The following is a 27,444-nucleotide window of genomic DNA, read 5'->3' as shown; positions in this document are numbered from 1 at the left end:
ATTAATTTACGATGAACGATATAAACATGGCGAGCTAATGGAAAAGTTACTACATTCTAAAGCTGTAAAACTGATGCACTTATACAAACAACAAAAAAATAAATAAGTATTACTCGTATGGGGCAGTCCAACTACTGTATTCCACTATTATTTTCAGGGGTAAAACGCAGTATATAAATCATGGTAAAGGACTATAAATGATATAAAATGACTAAATTCTTCGACGGTTATAGGCGAAACTGGTATTACGGGACCCCAAAAATTGTCAGTAATTACCGACCCACAGTAATTGGGCCATATAACGCTAATAAAAATTAAAATTTTCAAAAATTGACATCGAATAAAATGTATTTTAACATAATAGCGCGTAAATTAATCACCAATAAGTCCGTTCATTGGGATTGGTTGTTCAAGGGTTGCCTGATCAAGCAATGACGAAACATCACTGCTATATCCTGTCACTTTTTTAGTAGCTCTGATTCTGGCTATGTCTATTAAATATTATAATAATAATTGTGTTATAAAAACTTGAAAAAAGTACTGACTCACCGAATATTTATGTATTACAAACCGTTATCTGATGAGTAGCGTCTAGCTTTGAAAACTATGGTAATTAAAAGTAGAGGATAAAAAAATTAATTAATAGTGGGGCCCACTGAATTCATTCATTCATTCATTCACAAAAGTCTAAAAGTTGCGTAAAGTAATTACGCTATTTGGCAGCATACAGTACATACTGTACAGTATTTAAAGTGAATATGAACTTCTTACCTGAATTGTCATCTGTGCTACTTTCGATAGGAGCATCAGTTCCATCTTTTTTGGAAGGAGCCTCTTTAACTGACGTTTTATCGTTAAAATTACTATTTTCTGATACCTTTCTATAAATGGACTTTTCACCAAGTTGCTCTTCTAGCAGCCGATCTCCTGCACTAAAGTGTAGTGTAACTCTATATTTCTGTTCCGAACTAACATCTTGACTGGGATCCTCATACAGCATGAAAACAATTTGAGTCAGATAATTCAATTCAGAGATATCTTCCATACATTCCATTGACTTAGTCCATTGTTTATCAGACGCCTGAAAGATATAGTATTATGAACCGGAGTTTATTAAAGGCACATATGAGTAGTTGCAGTGCTGTAGAATTTTTTCTTACATCACATAATTTGCTATCGCGGATAGCAGATAATAGGGTGTGGATATGACTTTCACTGGTAAAATAAAGTCGCGTCCGAACGTGCCGATCAGGCGTAATGACACCTTGGGAGTATCTAATTTTTATTTTGCAAATTTTATAATAGGTCAAGTAATCCGTTGTTAGTACCAGTTTACTCCAGAGCTAAAACACACTGGTTAAACTGGCTATTTTAAATCTACGAAAGCTTGTTGTATTTTTTTGCGTATTGATTATAATTGAAATTACTTCGGATTGAGCCTGTTACTAGACTCCGTATCGCAGCAGATGTTATGCTGCAAATCAGCTCGCAACTTCCGAAAAAGATTATGACAAATCTTTTCGCTTATTTCGTGTTTCTCTTCACCGGTAATGCCGTATTCCTATATCGTTACAACAAATGCAATTTATGGTTTAAGAATCTAAATGAAGTAATAGATTAATTATTGAAGTCAAAGAAAAAAGGCATGATACTAATCTTACCAGTGGAATTACAATATCAGCTAAAGGTTTTACGGCTTTATAAAGATCGTGTATATTATCAAGTCGTAAATCTCTAGATGGTAAAAAGTTAATTAACAATTGAGATCTGTTAATTATTTGGATATTTGAAATAAGTACACTAATTCTCGTTTTGCAATTATGTTATTGTAAAAGATATTAACAGGGCTACGTCATATTACTGCAAAGAAGCCCTATAATGATACAAATGTAATTCACTGAACTTAGGCTGACAACAAAATTATACATAAATTTCACAATTATCGTACTCTTTACGCTGTTCCTTGATAGTGATCATTATGCTTACGTTCCTAATACTATTAGTTATAGCTACTAAGATACGAAATTTATAGTAAAATTGTAGCAAGCTTTACTATAAATTCGTATCACATTATAGTTAATGAAGTATACATGTAGTTGCAGAATTCTATTAAATTATACATAGCCATGTTGCTGTATATTTCTGATAGTATATTCCTGTAGCTTACTATACTGAGTTGACTGTCAAGATAGCAGGTATAGTATAATAAGTATTAGTTTCTGGTAAGTAAATGAGAGCGAGTCCAATTTAAAAAAAATATTTTACAAGGCTTATTATTAACATTGGATAAATAAGCTTGATGATAATGTAATTTTATGGTGCATTGCGGTAACACGGACTCATATTTAGAAATGATCGAATTATATATATATCTACATTTATTGTATAGCAAGCAAGTTCATATTCTGACCTGTTATGCAGAGCATCATATTTAATGCAATCGTAAATATCCGGTATCTTACTAATTTCGAATAAATCATTTCTCTTAAATTCCTAAATTGTGGCATTACGAATGAAACTTATACGTTCTGAGAAGAATAAAATTTGAATGAATTTAATTGACTTAACCTTTTCCAGTTTTGTCCATCTTTTATACATCATTACCAAACTTTCACCCATATACAACAACGGCTCTTATAAAGATGTATAGAAAGTGCCATCAATAATTAGTAACGATATTTATAACGACATCTGAACATAAAACTGAATTATCTATTACCTTCTGTTTGGTTTTCAGAAATTTCTATAAGACCTTTTAATTGTTTGGTAAGAGATCGAACTAATTCAAACACTTTTTGACAAGCTCTGCGAGGATTTCCTATCATTTTCATTGCTGCAATAATGGAATTTGATTTCACAGATGAAAGCTATAAGAGTAATAAATTAATTCACGTAATAGGAAATTACTTATTTAAGAAGGAGAAAGAGGACACCAAATCTTTGTTATAAGTACTAAAAATTAAAATCCTAACGTACATAAGCATAGTCTTCTTCTGTAAAGTTTTCATCTTTTTGCAAGATCTCATGTAAACGACTTTTTACTCTAGCAGAATAGACTTAGTATATATCTGATCCCATTGCAGTGATCAATTAACAAAAAGGTGCTTACTCCATCATGAGGCTTTCTGCATGCGTTGACGTGTCTAACATCCTATTGGTGTGGTTACTCTTCACTAAATGGACCAGTATGGGAGTTAAGCCACACTCAAGGTCGAGTAAACCCTAACAAAATAAAAGCAGAGCATCTTCCAAATTAATTGGGGATAGCGATAAATAGTTCGTAACTATAATAAAACTTGTAAATCAAACATTTAATAATTATATACTTTCGCAAAGCTGGCGGCAGTCGTTTGCACACGACCCTCATCGGAAGAATAAATCTTCAGGTCGTGTCGATAAGTGCTGTGTAATCTCAGGAAGCCGGATCCTGGATAGTTACTATACTCTCCTATAATATTTACATAAAAGGAATGCTTATTTATAGGAGTTTAACCAAATTTTTCAACTTATCCTCGTATTAAAATAAGAAGTAGATAATGCACCTTGACCACTTGGGTATATACATCTAAAAGCACAACCCAAGCGCTCAGCTTCACTACGTCCTAAAGGTGTTAGTTCACCTCCCCACTTTGCAATCAAGAGTAAGCTAGGCCTAGAAGCTTAAGATCGAAAAGTTCATTGTTTGATGTAAAGGAATAATTTTTGCTCTATAAATATTTACAAGCATTTTTCTCTCTCTTTTTAATAGTCACCTCTGTTATCGTCGCTACTGTTGCTGTTACCGTCAGCTCTAATTCTTTTGTTCATACACTTTAATTGGACCTTTCTATTTATACCAGAGAAATGACCGTACCTATATTTTCAGTGAAAATATCCATGTGTTACAAAGAGTGGAGTTGTTGTAAATACCTACTACAGAGTTGAAATAAAACATTTAAAGTAGTAAGATTAGAAAGATAACGTAATGTTTCATTTTTATGTTGTACATTTCTAGGACTGCGCGCAGCTGTTGTAATTTTTCGTAAGATTCAAAGATAGTCTTGTCCTGGTTCGAGTCAAAGGTAAATAGCAATTCTCGAACAATGTCTAAAATTTCCTAACCAAAATGATGTGTAAGATAATGTTAGTCGTATTTTAAGGCATAGAAATGAGTTTTATTAACGAATGAGTGAAGAGAATAGGTAATTTAGTTTCGATTGGATTACTTGTAATTGTTTCGGTTTTTTTAATTTCAAATTTTTACGTTCACTTCCACCATATTTTCGAAAGATTTCGATAAATCTAAAGAACAATCCAATGCTATAGTTAGTTCACTATATAATTTCTGTAGTTGCTAAGAAGTATATTCTATATTAGTACATGAAATTCTGCTTACTTTTCATGGTTTACATGCATTTTGAGCTTCTGCTTTGGCGTACGATCACCGTGACGCATTATAGCGATAACACAACGGAGTTCTAGGCTAAATGAATTAGGATACCAATATCAACAAGAGTATTAATACGTAGTATAGTGCAAATTGAGATTACCAACCCATTCTTAACTTTAATACTTAAAGGTACATCATCCGCCTTGCGAGATATTACTAGGGGGATGGGCTGCTGAGGTGAGAAATGTGACAAAATCATATGTCTAGGGAAAAATTTAATGACACTATTAGCAGTTAAATTACTATAAGACAAAAAAACAATTGTTTAAAGTATAGGATGTCTATGATTAGTACTGTGGCAATAGAAATAAAAATTGGTCATTACCCTAGAATTTGTGCACAGTCGTTATAATACTTTTGAGATGTTTTGACGAAGCTAAAGCCATTTACATCACAGACATACGATTTACCGTTTGCTCTTAGTAAATCAAAACCGCAAACAGTTTGCTACAATTTTTACAAATCATTTCAATAAGGCGGTTACGCATTCCAATGAAGTCAGTTTTCCTAAACAGTTTAATTTGCAATTGCAATATTACAAATCACCTTAAACGCTAGACACACTTTTCTGGCAATAGTTTTTTCAGCAGCTGTCAAAATGATAGGATATCGAACTTCTTTCCCTTGTATATCTCTCTCAACAACTCCATCTAATGCCTGTAAAGGTGAGTAAAAAAATTTAAATTTTATTTAAATAAAAATACATATAAAAAAGCTACTTTTTTGATACTGTATCTGAATTTTGCGTAGGCAATGTAATCGTTTACAACAAGTGGCTTTTCAATAATTTACTCGAATGGTGATGTCGTAACTTACTGGTGATTTTCGAGCTTCAGCATGTGCATATTCTGGTCCAACTGTGTAGATCTAAAGTTATATGAGTACCTCACTATTATAACGCTGTAAAGCTGTAATTGTTCTGTAATGATACAGTCTCTTGCGTACTTGTTGAGCGCAATGCTATGCAAGTGGATAAGTAAGTCTAGTACCTTAACATCGACTCCTTCTGTGGGCATGAATTCCTCGTAAAGGTATGACCCATCTCTTCTAACGTGGCTTTCTTGCTTGTAAACACTTGATTTTGAGCCGATCTAGTATATATAAATTTTGGCCATCAATCAAGTATATTGAACTGTAATTTAAGCACCTTAATAATTTTAGCGTGCAGAAATTGAATATACTTGCAGAGGATCTTGCTAACCTTACGAAATAGTCGCTGGCTTCCACCTCCAGCGGAAGAAGGATAATATATGACAATATTATGATCTTCAGCCGATACTGGCTTTTCAACAAAGGGTTTGTGGAATATTTCCCCACTAACTTTTAAGATATCTTCAAGTTCATCAATGTCTGTAAGTTATTATTGTGATGTACGATAAATAAGATTTGGTGGGTTATTAGTAATTAGAGGAAATTAGGATTCTTTCTGAATATAGGTAGCTAATACATTAGCTTTATTGCATATGTTATTGCTGCATCCTTCAAATTTCTAAAATGTGCCTTGATGTACACTTTCTACTAGATTTTAGGTCAAATAGCAAAGGTTTCACTAGTCTACACTAAACTAGTACCTTTCCATGGATTCCTAATTGGACTTATCTTTGATACTATTTACAAGATGGGCATATGCTTTAATCAGTTAGGGAATGGACTACTAGATATCTAGTAGTCCATGGTTAAGGTAATTATAAGTTTACAGTCTTTATATAGTAAAACTTACTCTGACCATCATTTTCATTGTCTAAATTTCTTTCCAAGATGGTATATCTAGGTATTGGTATCTCATGTTTTTTTAAAATCCTGTAGACCTTTGCTCTGGATATTGTAAACAAGACATATTGATTATTACAAAGGGCATATTTATAATTCGTACAGATTAAAGTTTATTCTATCCAACATTTGCATAAAATGTATACGGAAATTGGACAAACGTGAGCTTGTTAAGTTCAATTAGATAGCCTGAAATTTTTAAGATAGTATTTTCGTACCTGTCCATCAAGTCGTATTGCATCGTTAAATCATTAAGGAGAAACGGCTTTCGTAACTGTGCATACTCTATCGCCTTCTTCAAGGGAAATCCAGAAGAGTAGAAAGCTATCAAGCAATCACAACAGGGCCATTTTTCGACCGGTTCATTAAGAATGACGTCATCTTGGAAGGTAATAATTTGTAGCGAATCATATTTACGCAAGCGATTCAGTATTTCTTTCATTGGTCTCGCTCTTGACTGAAGTCATAGTAAAGCAGAAATTACGTTCAGCTTAGATACTCTTATAAGTTTATTTTAACAGTAAAATAAAAGTACTACAACAACGACATGTACTGCAAACTAGTGTGCTTTACATCAACAGGAAAATAGTTTTAATGCAAGTAGAGAATAGGAATGAGAGTACAATTTTAGTCTATCCGTACAGCTTATAACCAATAACCTGTAGGCATTGAATACTTGAATACACAGACTACTACCGTACAACAATGGTATTTGGTTGTCCATGGTGTATCATAGTAACAAAAACTCTTAATATCGACAACTCTAGATTCAACTGCAATCGATAAATAATGAATATACAGTATAATTGAACAATTGTATGCGATAGTGCATATTAATTGAAAGCCACAACTAACTTGATACAATCTCTGAAACTTTTTTTAGACAAGCTTCATAGAGAGGTAGGTAATTGTAGTTACTAGTTATAGCACTTACTTTTCTATTCATAGAGCACACTCCTATTACAATACGATTTCCACTTATTGAGTGGTCCTAAAAATTCAAATTTAAAAATTAAATTATTTCATTGCATAGAATGGTTTTACAAGTTAATTCCGTCTCGGTCATTCATAAACTGTAGTTGTAATACATTATGTAAACTATGCTAAGTCATTGGAGTTTACAGTGCTACTATATCCTTAGTTCCAAGTACAGTAGTACCGTATGACAATGAATAAAATTGAAGTTATTGATTAATAGTACATGTAGAGTACAGGAAGACTTTTATAATTTTTACCTCGGTCATCTTGTCTGAGATCGATCGTATTAAATATAAATCAATTAATGAAGGCAAAGCTTGAATGGAAGTGTTATCGAACGTATATTGTACTATCTATTAACAACAACTGCTAAGAAAGAAATACAGTACTACAATCTTATGAGTAAAAGAGTGCAGCTATCAGTGTACCACTCGTTCGATGGATAATTATCGTAGAAATGAAATTTTCTCCATTGTAAAAATATGAAAGTAATATACTGAGGGCCAAAGACTACAAGTTGTAGAGCAAGAGAAATCTCTACTTGGGTACGCGCTAGCTTCTGAAATAAAATTTTGAAATTAAATACACCATTACACTGTACACTGTACAGTACTGTACTGTACAGTACAGTGAGTTACAGTCCGTAGTGTTTAGTACTGTACATTAGCGTAGATATCAGTTCTGTACAGTACTGTATAGTAGTGTGTACAGTATGCCGAGAAAATATTTTGTGAACCTATGCAAATTAATACTGTAGTATGCAGTACAGTACTGTAAGATTTTGTATTTTCGACGGAACGGTATGGAATACGGAACGGAACGGAATCGCAAATCCATGTGATTCCGTTCCGTATTCTACAGTGCAGTTGTGTTTAGTACTGTACTGTACAGTACCGTAGACGTCAGTTCTGTACTGTACAGTACTGTTAGAAGTCCCTTGTACTGTACACTGTACACTACAGTCGCTAGGAACACTGTTACCGTAACAGTCTCTGTCGGGTACGGGACACCTGAGTACACATCACACCTGCAACGTTGCTTTGTTGACTGCATAATGATTCATCGTGTAGGAGCTGATCCAGGTCACGATTTTGAAACACTCTTAACCCAGCGATTTAAGTCTGCGTTTATTCATTGATTAATTAATAAATAAATGAATTATAGATCGTAATATCTGAATTATACCATGCTATAAGCAAAGCACATTTATTCGTATAGAACTGGGTACAAGGCCGAAACCTTCGACACCAATTGGTTGGGATTGACAGTATTAGATAGTGCCAGACAACTGGATCATCACAAACGCCATCGTGCAACTCACCGTACTCGTATTATGCGGTTCTGCATAGGATGTAAAATATCTATGTAAACTAAAAAAATCACGATCGATTTTGCCTTCCATCTTGAAGTTTGCCTCCTTATTGTACCGCTGTGCTTGATACATACTGTAACTACGCTATCAACTTTGTAACACCGTCTTATTGATTCAATTTTAGCTACATTTCCAATTTTACTGTTGAACGATTTCATTCCTTTGCTGCAATAACGGTCGTGCAATTCAAAAATGAGGCATCGTTGCTTCTTAGTTATTATTGTAATCACCGCATTCATGTTTATTATAAAAATTAGAAATTCTAGTTATAATCATAAAGACATTGATATATCGAAAAGTAAAGATACTGATCTTAATGGAATTACCTTTACTAATAATGAAGTTACACTGGCAACGGCTCCTCCATTAACCTTCGAAAGTAATTTTACCAGTATAAAGATTCCTATGGTGATTTTCTGTTCATATCGGCACGAATATATGTCACGATTATTGCGTTCGCTACGAGATATTGATGGTCTACATCCTAATAGCACATGTTTATTCGCATGTCAGAAATCACCAGTCGTCAAAGATGAAGATATCAAAAAAACCAACCAACTTATTGCAGGTGTAAAATTTTGCAAGACTAAAACTATAATTACACAGAGTAAACGTAGAAATGCAAAAGAATATAAACAACAGTGGTATAATGTTGTAAAGCAGACTTTCGAGGACAAAGGTACTGTATCATTGTAATGGAACGATGGTGTAAATCTTGATCGCTAAAACCTATTTACATTTCTGCACAATTTTACACAATTGTAGTAAAGTAGCTTATCATATTGACGCATGGTATTTTCGATCAAAATTTAGTGCCATGCAGATTTGCATATATAATCGTATATAGACACAGCAATAGACTATACTGTACATTAACTTAAAGAAGAAATTGGATCGATGAAACAGTCAATCAAGTACATTCTATTGGTGCGGCAATCTATTTTTTGCAATACTTAAATTCTTAAGATTAGCTTGAGGTTATCAATAATGGTTAATTGTGTGTGTGTTGTATCAATAGTATCAAATTTCTTAATGATGAGATTAAGTTCCTTCACTATTTGCTATCATCTACAGGATCTGTGTCATCATTTAATTTAGCAATCGACGCCACTATATTACGTATCTACCTGCTGTATCGATACAGCATTCAACCTAGAGCTGAACCAGTATATTTGTCTACTGTAGATAAATATTGTAATGTATCGCAAGTGTAAATATGCTTGTATCTATGTCTAAGTTGTACTTGTAAATTGTAAATACAGTTCTATGCGCACGCTGTCATCCATCATCTAAAATGTTCAATTATAGAATCCATGAGCATGAAGTAATTATGATCGTGTTGTCATGCACGCCAGAAGTATACCAAAAGCTGGATAAATCTTTAAACCTACAGTATTGTACGTGGATGTTTGTTACATGATATGCTTGATACTTTCAAAGTGGATACAAGCGATGTGGCATAAAATTAACTCATAATTACTTTTACTCGTGAATTTCATTGTCGTTATATTACTTTTAGATAGCCATTTAGATGCAATGCTATTAACTTATTAGTAGATGTCATACATTTCAAACTTCTTCACTTGTAGCTATTTAGGCAAAACACGATTATATCTCTAGTACAGTACAATACACGATACTGCCTATGCAGTTTTACCTTTTCTGCTGAAATAATGTCTAGATAACAGGTAGTCAGAGTAACATAATATTTTGATGTAAATATTAATAGCATTGTGCCTCTACCCTGCGCTAATTGAAAGTTACAACGTACAGTCCTGTGCTTAATTAAAATTATAGAGTATCCATTATTTTGTATGATAATACGATAAGGTATGAATTGTTAAAGTATAACTTGAGATACTTATAGATATGTCTACAAGTATTCAACAATTGAAAGCTAATATATCGTGTATTGGCTAGCACTAGCGTTTCTACCTATAATAAAAAATGACATCACTTGATCAATTTGAATCGTTTGAGGAATATTCTCAAGTACTCTGGTGCTTTTACTCGTAGATATTTTTGGTTTGGGATCTGTATATGAGGAAGATGTTCTCTTTTTAGAGGACGATATCGAGCTTTCGAAAGACGCCATCAAGATGATATGGTACATGTTACAGATCAAAAATTCGCGTTATAAGACTGTTGCTGTTGGACTTGGGGGATGGTCAGGAGAAAATCTTGTAAATCCTCACCCAGATACGGTGGTGATTCGGTGTGTAATTTCGAAAGCATAAACTTTAAGTAGTATTAGGCTTTTGAAAGTAATACATAGCAATACTATTACCAAAAATTCTGCATGTTACTTTATCTACATATACATAAAATAATCTATTTGCTGCTCGCTTATGTATGTACATAATTTCTTTGTTTATGTTTCTTTGAAGATATATGCTCTTCTTTCCCGGCATGGCGTACGCATTCAACGCTTCTGTTTGGAGAGAAATTAAAACGTCTCGTTTCTTAACAATCAAAGTCAACGATTGGTCTGAGGCCCTTGGTTGGCTTTGGGTAGGTCGCTACAATGTGATTGTTCCGACTCTTGGACGAATATGGCATATTGGTGCAATAGGGCTTGGGCATACTGGAGATGGAAAGAAAAGACGTAGGATTGAGGTCAGCTATTCGTGTATAAAAGCTTTTTTAGATTATTATGCTGTCTTATGAACGAATTCAGTAAATGAAGTATTGTTATATATGGCATTAACAAGGCTGATTTATGGTCAATAACATTCTATGCACAACTTTTTAGCCAAATCCTGCATGGTCAAAATCTCCTCGTTTAGTAGATCTAAATAAGATCACCTTGAATACGGGTGAACGAGATCTTTTCGGTATGTACTGTAATCCAAGCGATTGGACACCATACATGTCTGTCAAGTGTATGTGTCCCAAGACAAGATCGTTATATCCGAATAGAAAGCATTTCCAGATAGTGTGCGTAAAGTTTCCTGGTGTTTATGATAAGTGTATAGGTCGAGATCCGTAATATTAGAGCAATTAAATTTGTTGACGTTGCTGTGTAATACAATATAAATAGATACGGATATTAGAATAGACAAAGAATATCGTTACATTTTTATCATCTCCTGGTATTAAAATATTAATATTGTACATTTTAAATTGTATGCATCAAAGTTTTATTTTGAACATAGTGTATTCGAGGTGGTATCTATTATAATTAAAAGTAACAATAGAAAATATTAATTTGCGTAAATGTTTCAAATTTTGAGTTCTAACCAGTCTTTCTGTTACAAGAGCTCTTTGAATCTATGTTTAATCGATTTATAAGTAACATTTGAAATTCGTAAAACGTATTTCAGTTCATAAATATTGCAATTCCTGCCGTGTATTTCATGCATAGAAAGTGATTATAATAATTGCGTCGAATTTATAATAAAAGTTAACAGACTTCGGTAGTTATAACTACAGGTTCGTATAGCATAAATGTACAGATGTAATGGAATCAACAATTTACCACATACGATTACCTTCAAACTGAACTAGACAGTTAGTGTATTAGAGTAAGTTAAGTTATTGTCAGTATTTTAAGAATCAGTGAATTTTGTTTGATTTCATTTACAATTACTATAAAATTGAAGTATCGTATAATCTACATTGTATAGCCTACGAAGTCAAACTATCTAGGAATGTTAAGATGCGGGTATCGGTGTTCTTAATAGATATGAATAGATTTTGGATGATTGCCATATATTGTATGCATAGTAAATATGAAAGGGTGTTACTGACTCATGGTAGATTTAAAAGGCCTATAAATAATTTATATGTTCCTCTTTCGAGATCAAAGATATTTCAATATTGTGAAGTTCATCATTATAATCACTGCACCCGATATTAATTAGATCAAAAATACACATTTTATCCATTATTATACGTTCATTGACTATAATTAAAATTAAAATTTATTGATTGCCGTACAACACTGCGATGATGATAATTTAGTGTTGGAAGATCTAATTTATTAGAATTTTGATTATAATTTATAATAGCTGCTAGTTCATAAACTGTGTAAAAAATAAATTTCGTGGAGGCTTAAATCGCTACCGATTTCTCCTACGTTTTATAAACGTGTTGTGATTACAGTCGATAAGACAGTCATTCCGATTTAATGTGAGAGGCCATTCTTATTATTTTCTTTACTAAATATCTACTAGGACTTACAACATTATTGTATAAGGGAACTACATTAAATGCTGTTACAAGAAATTAGAATATTAATGTAACCTGTTCGTATGATACTACGGTGTAAAACTTTACTGCTCCTCTGGACTGAAGTCAGTAGTTTTTCATTCTATCTATTTTGCTACCATCAGACACTAGATTTGTCACCCTTTCTTATTAACAACCTATTATATCTGCGCGTATTCAATCATATTATTAAAGTTTTCAAATAGTTTTAATGGCTTCATGTGTACAGTAATGATACACTACGCTATGATGTTATCATAAACGTTCCCCTTCTGTAGTCTTAATGCATAAATAATATATGTACCACGTATGTAATTACAACTAGTAAAGTATATGCTGTCAGAGCTGGCTGTTTTCCAGATAACTTTCATGAACGTAATAACTAGCAAAATACCCTTTACCCTAACGGGTCTAACTCATCATAATAAGATTGCGATCCATACGGTAGATTAACTCATCGCTCTATTAGTTCCATGACGACTTTACAGTAATTGCAACTGACAGTCTTCAATACCGTACATGTAAGATGCATGATGGACAGTATCACTGGCATGCCTTGAGTAATGCTTAGAAATGATAGTAAATTATAAATACTCGTTTCAGTACAATCTAAATAAATTTATTATTTTAAATATTTTCGATATCATGGATTTACTTGTCAAGTATGAAATCTAATGAATACAATAATAATACAATTAGTTGCTAAATTAATTATCCAAGGATTTATAAGCTCACAGATTTACATTTTAAATATTTTAGTCCTTCAATATTTTTCTATAAGCTATCTAAATGATCATGTGTACAGAAATAGGCATTTCAGATATAATCTTACTTAGGCAACATAAATCATATTGAAATAGTTGAACATTAGCACGTAAATGCAAAGAAATGAAGGCCTAAGAGAAACATAGCATGATTTATTTTCATTGATATAATAATATATTTCCACCAGAAGATATTGGGATATATTTTTATTTCCGTGATAACTATGGTATCGCGATGTCCGGACTTCAGATTTATTGTGGAATGCTGAGATCGTCTAATTATATGGTATCGACTGTAAGGTTTTATTTCTGTCTAGCTTGTCAGGATTTGAAGTTCATCAAACTATTTTGGGTAAATAGAAAAGTGTCACAAAAATTCAGTGAACAAAGAATACTTCAGTTTTTGTGATTTTCAAACATATTATTAATACATCGATATGTTATCTATCAATTTATTTTCACATCTTAAAACGGTTTAGATTATATATATATAAAATGATAAAAGAGGGCAGGGCATCAAATATATATCCAATGAGAGCGTTCGAAACTGCAGAACAACAATGCTACTTTGGTAGTATCAACTAAGGCGGACAAGATCTAGGTATATGTTAATTAATTAATGTTATGACACTGATGTGTATAGAATATTAACCTTGCAACAATATTGCAGTATATGTAATGAGGCGAAGTTGTATAATAGTGTACTTATGTTTCAAATCAATGTAATAGATAGTAGATTTCTTAAACCAATACTGTGTGTATGCACAGGATATTTTAAGCTTGAAGTTTAACTAGGCATCCTTGTCCGGTTAATTCATAGTAGGTACATTAATTACTTAATAACATAATACTGTAATGGGTTTACTGTTAGTGTTTAACTGGATGAATTCACGTCAGTTTGGCTATAAATACTATAATTAGCAAAAGATATCGGAGTGATGTATTGACTTGGTCAGGAAGAGAATCGGTACTCTAGTTAAAGTTCCTTACATTCTAGGCCACTTGTTTTACCGTCACAAGCAACTACTTTCAATTTGTCAACCTTAAACGAGTGTGTATCGCTTCCGGTCTCACGGAATTCCGCATTTTCAACAATTAAAGTCCAAACACTATCACAAAACCTGTATGTTCGTAAATGTCCCTAAATAAAACATGAAGCAGAAAACGCTTAAATTTCCTTGTAAGTTTTTTGCTCATCGTCGCTAATACTGTACTTACAATGGGTTAGAAATGCGGATTAAGATAATATTAAAATATTTCGTAGTGGACTGTGTTGTACATATCTAATACTGCATAAATTGTAAAGACACTTATAGGATTCTTCTTGACTCTACGATTCTTTCCACAACATCAATACATCGTTCTTGCAGTTAGAAAAACTCTATACTATTATTCATTAGTACAGTATAACGACTACAGTATACTTTATAAAGTAGTGGATAAGAGATATTTTGCTTCAGTAAAACATGCACAGCAATTTGGTCGATAAAAAAGTGAAGTAGTTGAGCACTTTCAAGCATTCCTAACTGATATAAAACTTACCTTAAATGACATTCTAGTGCGTAACCGATTTGCTAATGCGGAATTAATAGTTTTATCAAATTGTAGTAGAACGATCAAAGCCAAATCAGGATCAATTTGCTGCGTCTAGAGATTAAAATAGAATTTTGTCGTTCTTAATTATTTTCATTTACAGTAACGAATACGTGTAGCCATCTCTGTGACTTTTAGTTGTAGTCGGCAGTATGTCTCAAAATGGAAATTGTCGTGAACTAGCAGGTAGCAAGTGTAGAAATAAGAAACCATTATTATATATATTAACATATTATCAACTAGAACGCTCACTTATAAATTGTGCAATCATGATTTCGTAGTTTTTATCATAATAAAATCTACTATATGAATAGCATGTACCTCAGTGAATTTATATTATATACGCGTACAGTATATACTGTATATTGGCCAATTTTAGATCGCCGAGTATGATTTGCTACCATTCATCAATTGATATACGATAATTCGTGCAAAGCAATTTATCACAGAATCGTATTTGTACAAGTGGCGGCTAAAAGACACCGGCGCGGAATACTTTTTAAGATTTATTATTCTGAAATGATTTTTCATTACTATTTTCCTACTACATAGCGGTGTATAACAGTGGTGTGCAGTAAAGTTCCTTTTACGCAGTAGATAATAACAATCAATGTTGCATATTCACGTCCACTCTTGGCCGCTGTAGATCAAATAGAATGAATTGAGAGCATATACTGTACATTACATATTTCTAATCTCGCCTTTTGATTACTACAGTAATATACTGTACACTGTATAGTAAGTATAATCGAACACGTTGTAAGAGCTCGAGATCCTATTGGATATACAGATAGAGCTCGTAACTTATTTATCTCGTCGCTATTTATGCTAGTTGTTCCACCTTATTGGATATACCGACAGAGCTCGTAACTTATTTATCTCGTCGCTATTTATGCTAGTTGTTCCACCTTATTGGATATACCGACAGAGCTCGTAACTTATTTATCTCGTCGCTATTTATGCTAGTTGTTCCACCTTAAAGATGATTTTTATACAGTACAGCATAACAATATCAGTATTATCGACAAACAAAATCTGGTACATTATCACGTGCTACTAAAAGGGATCCATGATTGCCTCGTGCCGTATTTTTCTCATTTTCAGGTACCACAGCATGATCAGATAGCAGAATTAGCGTCTACCTCTACCGTAAACGTATAGTAGTCTTTGACAATGTCACGCTTCTTTTTTTGGGCAATGCACAGTTATATCCCTGCGCATAGCAGAGGTTGCTATCACAGGCAAGCGTGCATGCAGATTTCGATTTAGCTGAAAACTACTAGATCATATTCATAAATCATACTATATATTTAAGTCAAGATTTTCGAACCTTGACCAAGAACTCAATTCAAGATAGCCACATGCAATAACGATATGCAATAATAACATGCCCTTAGCTTCAAGATGCGATGCGAAAAGCAAACACGATCTCCATCGTACTGACCTGTATCAGTTCCTCTAACGTTTCCTGTAAACTCTGACCTAACGTCGTATTTCTGTAAAGCTGATAACTCATTCTTTTTACCAATTTCTTTAGTCTTGGCTTGAAAAAATTCAAGGTTTATCGGCTTAACGTTTAAAAATCGCGAAGCCAAATGGTAACAACAAAAAGAAAGAAAAAGGATAAATGTCCAGCAGTGCGCAGTCGCTGTTGTACTTTTGTACAGTACAATACAGTACAGTACAATGTAAAAAGTACGCGTAAAGTACTGTAATAAGAGGTTTAATGGGAAAAAGGAATTCAGAAGTGGCTTGGTCCAATGGCTCTGTCTACAGTACGATGTTTTTATTTTCTTTCAGACTGCGAAAAAGGGAAAAAATATTACTGAAACTAACGTAAAATTACTATACTTTATACCGTATACCATTATGTAGCTAGAGAGCTAAGCTTCTATACAAGTTGATACAATTACTGTACGCTACTCGTAATGCTCATTCTAAAATATCAGTCTAAAAGACAATATCGTCTACAGTCCAAAGCGAAATTGTACAGTGTACAGTACTGTACTGGACAATGTCCGACAGTCCGAGGAATGTCCAGTCCACACACGCAAATGGTGGGTGACTCTCTGATCCATGATGCTGTACTGTACAGTACTGTATTGTAGTGGTGGAGGCATAGATCGTAACGATCCGAACCGAACCGTTCTCAGGTCTAGCAGGAGCCGATGCTTTGCAGCGTTTTCCTTTTGACGTAGTCAAAAGGGACCGTGACGTAACTGCACTTGTGTACAGTACAGTACACGTTTCTGTTAGAAGAGAACTGGTACTGTACTGTACCAGTTTGTGCAACTGTCGAATTAATTGGCAGGAAAGATGGTTTCTAATTTCCAACGCGATAAAATAATAATTTAATTGTAGCTTTCATCACTGTACTACTGTATAAACTGTGAATAGATGTCAGGCGTACTAATGAAAAGTACACGGCTTTTGCAAGGATTACTGATAATCACTTGCTTACTAGTACCGACAACACTTTATCGAAAAATTACCTCCAAATATGCAACAACAAACGTTGTGGAAAGAAAAAATGACGAAATTGTCATGCATTTAGACAAGCATAATAAGGAAGGTTCATCGAAAAATGAAGTGGGAATGACGTTTCAAGGAACCAAGGTACAGAGTACCCCTATCACGAATAATGGTAAATTAAAGGTCAAACACCAGTATTCTCCTAATGCCAAGACTACACCAACATATCTTGTAAAAAACTCCAGCACCAGCAGCATTAAAAGTGAAAGTCTCACCTCTAATGAACTTGAATTTCGTAACTTCAAAATCCCGATTGTCATATTTTGTTCTTACCGACCTGCATATATGGAACGGCTAATAAAGTCGTTGAAGGCAATAGAGGGATTAAGTTCTGCCAGCGTTTGCTTGTTTGCTTGTCAAAAAACTCCCGTGGTATCAACTCAAGATGTAAAAAAAACAAAGGACATTATAGCTAATGTCAAGTTTTGTAAAGCCAAGACATTTCTTACAGAAAGTAATAAACGCAACGCTAAAGAGTATAAAAGGCAATGGTACAATATCATGAGATTAGTATTTGAGAGCTCAGGTAATTTTAACAATTGCAGATACTGTACGATAAGTAAACGTTTATGTACTGGGGTAAACAGGATATAATGTTAATAATACTATTGTTTATGTTTGAGGCTTGCTAGATACACAGTTTATATTCTTGCATTTTACAATGAATCAGTAAATGAACTGGTATGTGGATGTATTTTTCTAATGATCAGTTTTTAGATATTTTTGATTTAGGCTATAAATATCAGCGAGACGTTCTATTTTTAGAAGATGATATCGAACTATCCAAAGATGCCTTGAAAGCTATATGGTTTATGTTAAAAGTAAAAAATTCTAATCCGAACACGATTGCTGTTGGTTTGGGAGGATGGTCAGGAGAACACCTTGTAAATCCTCACCCGGATACCTTCGTTATCAGGTTCTTCCGTAACTAACTCTACCAGTTGAATGAGCAGCAGCAGTACTTCTAATACTAACCATGTACTGTAAAAGGCTATTTTTAATTTAATGCTGCTATCCAATATATAGATGTTATACATATATATATATATATATAATTATTAGTATATATTGTAAGTTGAAGACAGTTAAAGTGTTAGCCAAGCTGGTAATGCGTTGCAGATATTGTTTTAGTGATCAAATATTACGAATATTCTTCGATGTCAATTCTTTCGCTAATGCTCATATTAACTACTAAGGATTCGACAAATAACGTTATACAGTACTATACGTATATTATGTACTAGTATAAACAGATTGCTTTTGATATTATTCACTCATGTATAAATAATACGTTGATATTTACTTTAGAATTATGCTTTACTTTCCTGGTATGGCTTACTCTTTTAATGCTTCAATATGGCAAGCAATATACCATTCAAAGTTTTTGGCAAGTAAGACTAATGATTGGTCTGAAGCAATTGCATGGATGTGGCCTGGGCGACATAATGTCGTGGTCCCCACTCTTGGTCGCATGTGGCACATTGGCGAAAGAGGACTTGGGAAGAGTGGTGACGGCAGGAAGCGACGTATACTGCAGGTTAATTGTCTTAACTTAGAAAATTTTGAACTACTTTAATTAATTAAAGCTTTATATAAGAAATTAAAAAGTGTAACAGGAGACACTTGTTGAGTATTGATTATCTTGCTTATTTGGTTATTACAGGCTAAGCCTGGATGGTTAGTGTCTCCAAGACTGATGAATCTAAAGACTGCTACCGTCAATTCAGGAGTACGTGACGTTTTTGGAATGTATTGTGATCGTAAGGTGTGGCAAAAACATTTAACAATCCCATGCTTATGTCCTGATACAAAAAAAAGATATCCGAACCAGAAGCATTTCAGTGTAGTTTGCGTTGACAATCCAATTGTATATGACAAATGTATAAGTAGGGATCCATAAAAATTAAATTATGGAAGGTTATAAATGCGAATCTTTTCAAGGTACTACTTTTATTTTAGTATCATTATATGTAAATGTCCAGCATACTAAGTACAGTACTTCATATCAGCATTTTGCAGTAATAGTCCAATTTAAGAAGTTGTCATGATTATTCACGCATCATGATTTGCTACGAAGTAGAATACAGCAGTACCAATTGAATAGTTCGGGCTATTGCAATCAAGAAGGAGGCAAAAGACCTTATACAGAATTTTGAACGTATATTTTTACTCTACTTGGTAAAAAGATTTTTATGATTTATTTTCTAAGTACTACTATATTCTTGAGTAATATTATACACGTAGTCATAACTGTAACTTTATTAATGATATACTCCACTGTATGTGCAACATAGCAAATATAATTTATTATTCTGTAAGGTGAAGATTCATTAGGAACAGTTTATTTAAGATTAAAGACTTTTGGAGTACATCATGAGTTTATGGGCTGAGATTTCACTTTGAATTTATCTCCGTTTATAGATTTTTATCGAAATGTATTTGCTTTGTGCGGTTATAATAAATTTATCTATTGAAATTTGTTGCTTTCAAAGATAAGTTGGGTATGTGGCAAATTCAAGTTGCGATTTTATATATTAAGAAATTAAAATCGTTTGTGGCCTACAGTGATTCAGAACATCTGGACATGGTCACTAACCTCACTATAACAGTAGAGTATTGCATATCAAAAGCTTAGAGCCTGGATTATCATTACTGAAATGTACTTTACGCGTGTTTTAATTTAATTTACTGTTATGGGTGCTACAAGTGACTACTGTTTCGTAATATTTATTCGAAACTTTTACGCAAACAGCTACCATTATATATGCAGTATATGCATTGTCTATGAATGCTACGAGATCCTGGTTATAGCTGTAGTCTTATCAATCGTTACTCTTTGACTTGTAGATTTCGACTATTACATCTAGTGCAAGCAGGTGTACATATCGCATGTTTTTTAAGCAAGGCTAAATATGCGAATATATATACTCGTGCATGTTAGGTTATAAAGACCTAAAGGTCTAAATCAATGGGGCTCGGTATACTTGCTGCATAGCGGGATAATATCATTCATTCACTATGATGTAAACAGTTAGGGTATGTAATTTTTTTATTATTATCTTATTGAAAAAGGTCATTTGTCTTCTACACTGTGCTGTATGCATTACAGTATGCAAATTTACCCAGTTTAGTGCTGTAATTTGACAGCCAGGCATTTATCATAGATTAGGCTTTATTCCTTTTTACACGGACACAACATTGAGTCATGTGGAGCGACACGCTTACTGTAAATCTCTGCCGCGCATTGCCCCTCTGCATTTTGCATTAAATCACTAGATGTATTTTGACTGGGGCTACTGATAGTAGCCTACTGTACAATGTGCATGCCATAGTTCTATTTTTACACATTGCCGAGTGCTATCGCCATGCTTTAAAAATTTTTGTTGCAACAGTGTAGCCAAAAACTCCTTTTGGTTAGGATACTCTTGAGAGATGGAATTTCTTGTAGCCCATTATACTGTACTGTACAGTACAGTACATTGTAGTGACTTGTACTGTACAGTACAGTACTATACTGTACACAGTGTACTGTACAGTCTGTACAGTAGAGTACAAAGACTGCAAGAGTACTCTGCTATGCTGTCCACCTAAAAGTGGTTAATTTTTTACTGATTTTCTGCGAAATTGAAATGAAATAAGTGTTGCTAGCTCCGGCTTTTACCTGTTCAAAAGCGCAAATCCGTATAAAGCAAACGCTGCAACGTAGAGAGCATAGTGATGGTAAGCTTAAAGATAACATGAGAATATGCAATTCCATCTGTTAATCCCGCATTATGTCATTGTAAAGGTCCACTCTGTAGAAGTAGCTACTGTGTATTTATTAATTTAGGTTTAGCCACGACCTTTTAAAAATTAATTAATTATTGCAGAAATCTCTGGTTTGATTGAATAGTACTATAAAGTAAGATATAGTAGTGTACGTTTAGCTGTTGTGCTGTATATTGCAAATTGTACTGTATTTGTACAGCCGGTGTACAGTAGAATCGCAAAGTCCAGACCATGAAGATCTTTAGGTATGTGATAGTGGTGTAATGCACTGCAAGTAGCATTGGTGCATCGTCAATAGGGTAATCGTTCAACAATGACATGTGTACTAATCCGGACTTTTAAGAGGTCCTTGATGAAATCTCTGATCGTTGAACTAAACCAATATACTTACTTTGCTATTTAATTATAACTGCAGGCCTTGCTAGGCTTTCAATTGGTGACAACCGTACTAGCTTCCTTTCTAATTCGACGACTTAGTCCTTATTATTCATTTGGACGGTGGATTATTGGACGAGGGTATGCTCGTACAGTATAAGACGTAATCTAAGATATCAAATTCACTTATTACGTTACAGTCCTTGAACTATACGTTCATTAGAGTAAAGGACAACAGGAAGCTGCGCGTAAGTCCTTGATTACACTTTTAACCTGTGATTTACATTTTATGCAGACTTATTCGATACATATGTCCTCCAGACGAAGCATTATGGGATATCTGCACCAATAGTAATAGAGAACTCTCTAGTACTGCAAAGAGTAAATATAAATTAACACAGAGGGAAAGGTACAAGATATTGTAAACTATGCACATTTTGTTAATATAAAGCAAATTTTAACATCCGATTGCAATTAGATCAATCATGGGCTTTATGATGATAAATTAATAAACTATACTTGTCGATTATATATAATTTTATGATATTATTTGCTAATGATTAAATCCATGCAGGAAAAAACTTAATTCACGAGCTGTACCTAAGGAATTTAAGTTACCTAAGAATGCTTCCTACGACGTTTATCCCACGGAGGTCAGAATGTTAAATATTGATTTAAGTTACAATTGTGTTGCAATGATAAAACATTTACATTGCTGGATGGTAACTAACAAATAGCCTTGTCCATTCATGTCAGAATAGGCTAATACAGCCGAAATATTGACTTTATACTACAGCCCAGATTTCATTTGGATAGTTGATTTTTTTATATACTCCCTAATGATATTTTCAATATCGGAACTATACTTTTGGCTTAAACCGGCTGCTTATGGAAATGAACTGAATCTCAGCATCGTTTGGTTACTGCTCTCAGCGTTTTTTGCATTGTATCCTGAATTGATTAAATAGACTTACTTAACGAATATGTGGATTGTACATAATATTACACTAGGAGTTTCATTCGTATTTACTTTTCTGGGCAACGAGTATATTTCTTGTGTGTTTTTGCTGTGTAGCAGAAAAGATCAGAGTATGTTTATTTTAACTTAAGTTGCATAATAGAAAATCGCTTTCCTCTCTGACGTTGGTATATTTCAGAATTGGTGACGGCGGTGAAAGCTCGATGTGTATTATCTTTGCTTCAGTTTATTTCTTGCTTTGCATGGTTGTCTTAACAGTAGATGAAACTATTTTAGAGTTTGGTTTATCATATGGTAAGAAATCGGAGTTTACAATTTTTTCTTACTTACTCCCTATTTGAAGAAATTAAAGGGGAATTAAGTGTGGCATTTACTAATCTATTTCCTTTTCTCATGGCAGTTTATGATTCTCTCAATAGAAATACCACCCGATTGATTAATTCAAGGTTTAAAAGCGCAACTGCTATATACTGCATTGCACATTATATACTGTGTGATGCTGGTGATTAAAGTTAATATTGCTAAAAGTAGATTTATAATTTACGTTGTATAGTACCCCAGCAGCTCCCATTTTAGTCAAGATCATCATTTCTGTGCTTTCTGCTATAATTGGGTCTGTCTTCCTCTTTCCGAGCTTAAGATTGGCGAAAATGCACTCGAAAATTGTCAGAGACTGGTCATCGGCTACATGGTATTTACTATAAATTTTATAGGTGGTATAAAGTAGTTAATCGTAATAACGATCGCGTACCTTACTTTCAAGGTTAAATGCACAAATCAGCCTGCTATTACCTTTCATTGTTATTCTGTCTTGGGTCAAACCCTTAGCCCGAGATACCATGGTAGCCACAAATGTAAACCAATCAAGAATTTTGTAAGCCTATAGATTAATTATCGAATTTTATTTTTCTCGAGGACTCACATAGCCATTTTTTTAGTGTTGAAGATGCAACATTTAATACGTCGAGACTGGGAATATTAATTCTTTTGAGTATCCTACGGTTCAGCTCTATAAAATCTTACTTGCAAGCACATTTAGACACTGCCTTAGACAAGGCAGAAAATTTTCAGAAAGAAGTACAGCAAATTACTAACCTTGAATTTAGGAAGGCGGTAATTTTAAAAAATATCAATTCGTTAATTGTATGCACACTTTAATGTAATGTAATGTAGATGTATTAGTATGTTTTCCTTGATATACATTGTCCATTCCTTACATCGTAGAGCAATACGATTGATAAAATCTGATGATACAACGCATTAGAGTCGATCGACGCTAACTTATATCTGTTGTCATAATTACAGATCAATCACGTCTTTCACTATCTCTGCATCGCAGCAACGCAACACATTGCGCCTGTAATTATTATTTTCGATCTGACTTTGCTGCTGAAGGCATTAGGTAATCGATGCACTGTTGCTGTTCTATTTCAACTAGTTACGTATATTTATATATATAATTATCGTAGACTTATATATGAAATAAATTATTTGTGAGGCTTTTAATTTTCTGTCACTTCCAGGTGGATATTCGTGGATGGCGGATGAGACATTTAAGATTATTGAGGTTGAAAGTAGTTCATCGGTTTTTTTTAGATTATTAGAGAAATTTCTTAATTCATCAGAGTTACTGCAAGGAAGTCATACCATAGCTTTTAGACCACTGCACACGATCTTTTCCAAAGATATTCTGAGAGGTATAATGTCATTTTTTACGTGGTGGACTTGCGGAGTTTATTTCATATCTACAGTCTTTGGAATTGTATACATAAATTTGAAATCTCGTGGCAAGTAAATGATCTGAAGTAAAAAATTGTCGGGCGAGTTCGATAGATTTCGTATGTAAATCTCATTACTAAACTGCTAGCGAGTAGCTAAGGCTGCTTCCATGTAAGAGTACTTCGAAGCTGCCCATTTGATTATGTAATCAGATATCGATTGTCTGTCATTAGAAACTGAAATGAGATTGTGATAATGAAGGCTAATAGTAGTGGTAATGATAACGATAGAACAACACTTTTAATTATTAACTTGACTACAAGTGTGTTCTGCAATAATGTAATAAATATAATTTTAAAATTATCGTAAATTTTAGATCTGATATAGTAAAATTTGTACTTTGAAGTAATATTTTAATCCTTGTACCTGCATACAAAATGCGGTACTACGTCAACTTAATAAATAAGGTTGAATTTACCATCGTAAAATTCTCTTGTGATAAAAAATCTTCATATTATATGTACTACCATCCAAATACAATGATTTCAGCATGTTATTTTATTTATAAATCAGATAATGTTACTCTATTGATGCTTTCGATATATAGCTGTTACATAATATTTCATTTAAGCTGCTTTTAGCACTTGCCCACAGCATAAAAATTCAGGTATTTTATTCTTTAAAATTGGAAATTAATAAAATTACACAGATAATTGTAATTTCTGATTTGAATTTCGCTTTTAAATAAATAGGGAATATTGATACTATATAAGGAGTATTAGCTTGTAAAATTATTTTATCGTTAATATAATTGTCAAGTCGTTTTCTGAGTCAAGCGTCAATATAGCCGCGGGTATCCATTTTCTTTGAGCTATCAAACCTTATCTTGCCATAAATCTGTTCCGCTTTAAATCTTTCCTCGTCAGTAATGGTGATATCATCTAGAGCCAGAAGTTTCGGAAGATGACTGATGGTGTACTGTCTGTGTTGTGATTAGTAATGAAGTTCAGTACCGATAACATAAATAGTACAACAAATTGTATACAGTTTACCACCGATAAAGTACGAAAAGTGCCCTTTATCCAACAAATCATTATAACACATACGGGAACATGTACATTGTACATTTAAGGTTTGCTATACACAACTTTATAACTATTTTGAGACTGTTACATACTTTTACCTGTAATCTGTATACTGGTACAAAGTGCCACCATTAAAGTAACTGGGAGCAGCCTGGTTGTTCATCATGCTCAGATATTTCAAGTTAGGAAATGCCTTGGCGATTTTTTCGATGAATATGCTTAAATTTTCTAATTATATCAACCCCAAAATTTATGAATATTGTTAGTACGACTAGTGAATTTAGTAAAGTATCTTTATCATAATTAAAGCCGTTAAATGGAATATCCATTCAAAAATCAGTGAATTTATTACTTGATGTAATTGCTAATATTGAAGACGAAACTAGGTCTTGAATACTCTAATATTGCAAACAAAATATACAGCACGGCACTGGCACACCAACCTATCTCATTATGGTTGACCCAAAGGGTGTTTAGCATTTCATGACTCGGAAACTGTATTTGAGAATTTATATGATTATGATCAAGAATTAGAATTCTAAGCTGCTTCAAACGTACCAAGATTCTAAGATCGCTAGATTTTAAGAAGTTGCAAAGTTAAAGAAAGTGCTTGTCTCTGTTACTGAATTTTGAACGTACAACAGCATTTAGGCTACACGACTTATTTAGAAACACACGATAAATCGGATACTTGTCCTAATCTCTAGCTACCATACCTATACTTTTATATCTTTTAAGTAAGTAATTTGTATAATTTTGTATGCAAGACGGATAATTACCTCTAGATGAATTTATGGTCACATTCATTTAATGAAAATTGATACTTGAGAGTTGCATTCGTTTAAGTTAGCAAGTATCAAATACTGTATATTAGTGTATAATCAACGGCCAGGGATTAGGATAGTAACGTGCTTGCACAGTTGTACAGTACATGTTCAATTCTAGTCAATAAATATGCCAATATGGCAAAATTGTAAAGTTGAGCTTCATCTTAGGGCAAAGTCCTGTAAGTACCCTTAGGTGATCTAAGGACTACAACTGTTTACGAGCCTAGGAACGCGCTTTCTTCGATTATACTGTGTTTAGTTATTACTAGTTGGAAACGCCTGCAAACGGTGATAGGCTAATCCAGTAAATCAATCGTGATCGTCTAGCGAATTTTAAAGTACTTTACCTTTAGTGTGGATTCATCTTAAAACATAGCAGTACATGTACACGAAGTATTGTATCATGAGCGGGATTCAACTAGTATTTAATAGTCCATGAATTTGTAAATCATAGTAAATGACTTTAATGAAAACTGAAGTAGTGCTTCAGTACTGTAATGCCTGATTTCTCAATTTAGTGGAGAGATCACTGGTCAGTTGCGATAAGATAGATTTACCGATCAAGTTGAAAGGCAGAAAGTGAGGAGAGGTAGTGTGGCAGTTGGCTGGTCATAAATAATTGATATTTAAATAAAACTATTTTGTGCAGAAAGTAGTTGCGTCATTCTCTTTCATGGATTGGAAAAATTTAAGTTTACAGCAATTCTCATAGCATGAAATAGAAAGTAATCATCTCTCAAGGTGAAGTCGCGTACTGTATCTATCACAGTATTGTTTCTTAATAAAGTGTCGCAATAGCTATGACGAATATAAACATAACGTAAGTATAATCGAAGTATTCATTGTACTTATAATTAGTTCAAGTTACTAGAAACGTATACAATGTAAAGGATACGAGATCTTGTTGTGGCTTAAATCAAGATGGATCAGCTTATCTTCAAAGTTTTTTAACGATTTTTCCGGAATTTTTTTGAGATGTTTATAGGCGAGTGACAGTCTTTCACCTTCCATCTATTTCTACTTTACTGTACTACAAGGCTATGA

At 33.5% G+C, this 27,444-nt stretch overlaps 5 protein-coding genes across 5 annotated transcripts; 2 read left to right on the top strand and 3 right to left on the bottom strand.

Moving 5' to 3' along the window:
- Positions 1–712: 712 nt before the first annotated feature.
- Positions 713–7,190, bottom strand: TRIADDRAFT_19973 (uncharacterized protein; the record flags this gene model as incomplete). Its single annotated transcript, XM_002108115.1, has 24 exons — positions 713–1,081; positions 1,161–1,275; positions 1,428–1,561; positions 1,662–1,734; positions 2,411–2,493; positions 2,569–2,633; positions 2,720–2,867; positions 2,977–3,043; positions 3,110–3,222; positions 3,327–3,448; positions 3,543–3,659; positions 3,753–3,853; positions 3,987–4,096; positions 4,206–4,281; positions 4,376–4,462; positions 4,534–4,632; positions 4,755–4,876; positions 4,976–5,086; positions 5,246–5,296; positions 5,419–5,520; positions 5,631–5,779; positions 6,150–6,244; positions 6,418–6,656; positions 7,134–7,190. Coding segments are annotated over 24 exons (2,805 nt in total), but the record flags the coding sequence as incomplete, so codon positions are not given.
- Positions 7,191–8,741: 1,551 nt separating this feature from the next.
- TRIADDRAFT_52327 (uncharacterized protein) lies at positions 8,742–11,538 on the top strand (the record flags this gene model as incomplete). Its single annotated transcript, XM_002108841.1, has 4 exons — positions 8,742–9,228; positions 10,566–10,764; positions 10,937–11,165; positions 11,302–11,538. 4 exons carry the CDS (start codon positions 8,742–8,744, stop codon positions 11,536–11,538), a joined length of 1,152 nt encoding a protein of 383 aa, XP_002108877.1.
- A 2,960-nt stretch (positions 11,539–14,498) lies between these two features.
- On the bottom strand, positions 14,499–16,631 carry TRIADDRAFT_49735 (uncharacterized protein; the record flags this gene model as incomplete). The annotated part of the gene is made up of 3 exons (XM_002108114.1): positions 14,499–14,663; positions 15,065–15,169; positions 16,560–16,631. 3 exons carry the CDS (start codon positions 16,629–16,631, stop codon positions 14,499–14,501), a joined length of 342 nt encoding a protein of 113 aa, XP_002108150.1.
- A 5,932-nt stretch (positions 16,632–22,563) lies between these two features.
- Positions 22,564–24,564, top strand: TRIADDRAFT_20008 (uncharacterized protein; the record flags this gene model as incomplete). Its single annotated transcript, XM_002108840.1, has 8 exons — positions 22,564–22,736; positions 22,912–23,063; positions 23,170–23,215; positions 23,323–23,460; positions 23,533–23,643; positions 23,708–23,882; positions 24,075–24,171; positions 24,293–24,564. Coding segments are annotated over 8 exons (1,164 nt in total), but the record flags the coding sequence as incomplete, so codon positions are not given.
- Positions 24,565–25,319: 755 nt separating this feature from the next.
- TRIADDRAFT_18418 (uncharacterized protein) lies at positions 25,320–27,411 on the bottom strand (the record flags this gene model as incomplete). Its single annotated transcript, XM_002108113.1, has 4 exons — positions 25,320–25,470; positions 25,672–25,801; positions 26,017–26,147; positions 27,296–27,411. 4 exons carry the CDS (start codon positions 27,409–27,411, stop codon positions 25,320–25,322), a joined length of 528 nt encoding a protein of 175 aa, XP_002108149.1.
- Between the last annotated feature and the right edge of the window lie 33 nt (positions 27,412–27,444).

Source organism: Trichoplax adhaerens, genomic scaffold (genome assembly GCF_000150275.1).
Source record: "Trichoplax adhaerens TRIADscaffold_1 genomic scaffold, whole genome shotgun sequence".
NCBI lineage: Eukaryota > Metazoa > Placozoa > Uniplacotomia > Trichoplacea > Trichoplacidae > Trichoplax > Trichoplax adhaerens.
The sequence above is the reverse complement of the archived record's forward strand: the minus strand, read 5'-3'. Positions and strand labels throughout refer to the sequence as shown.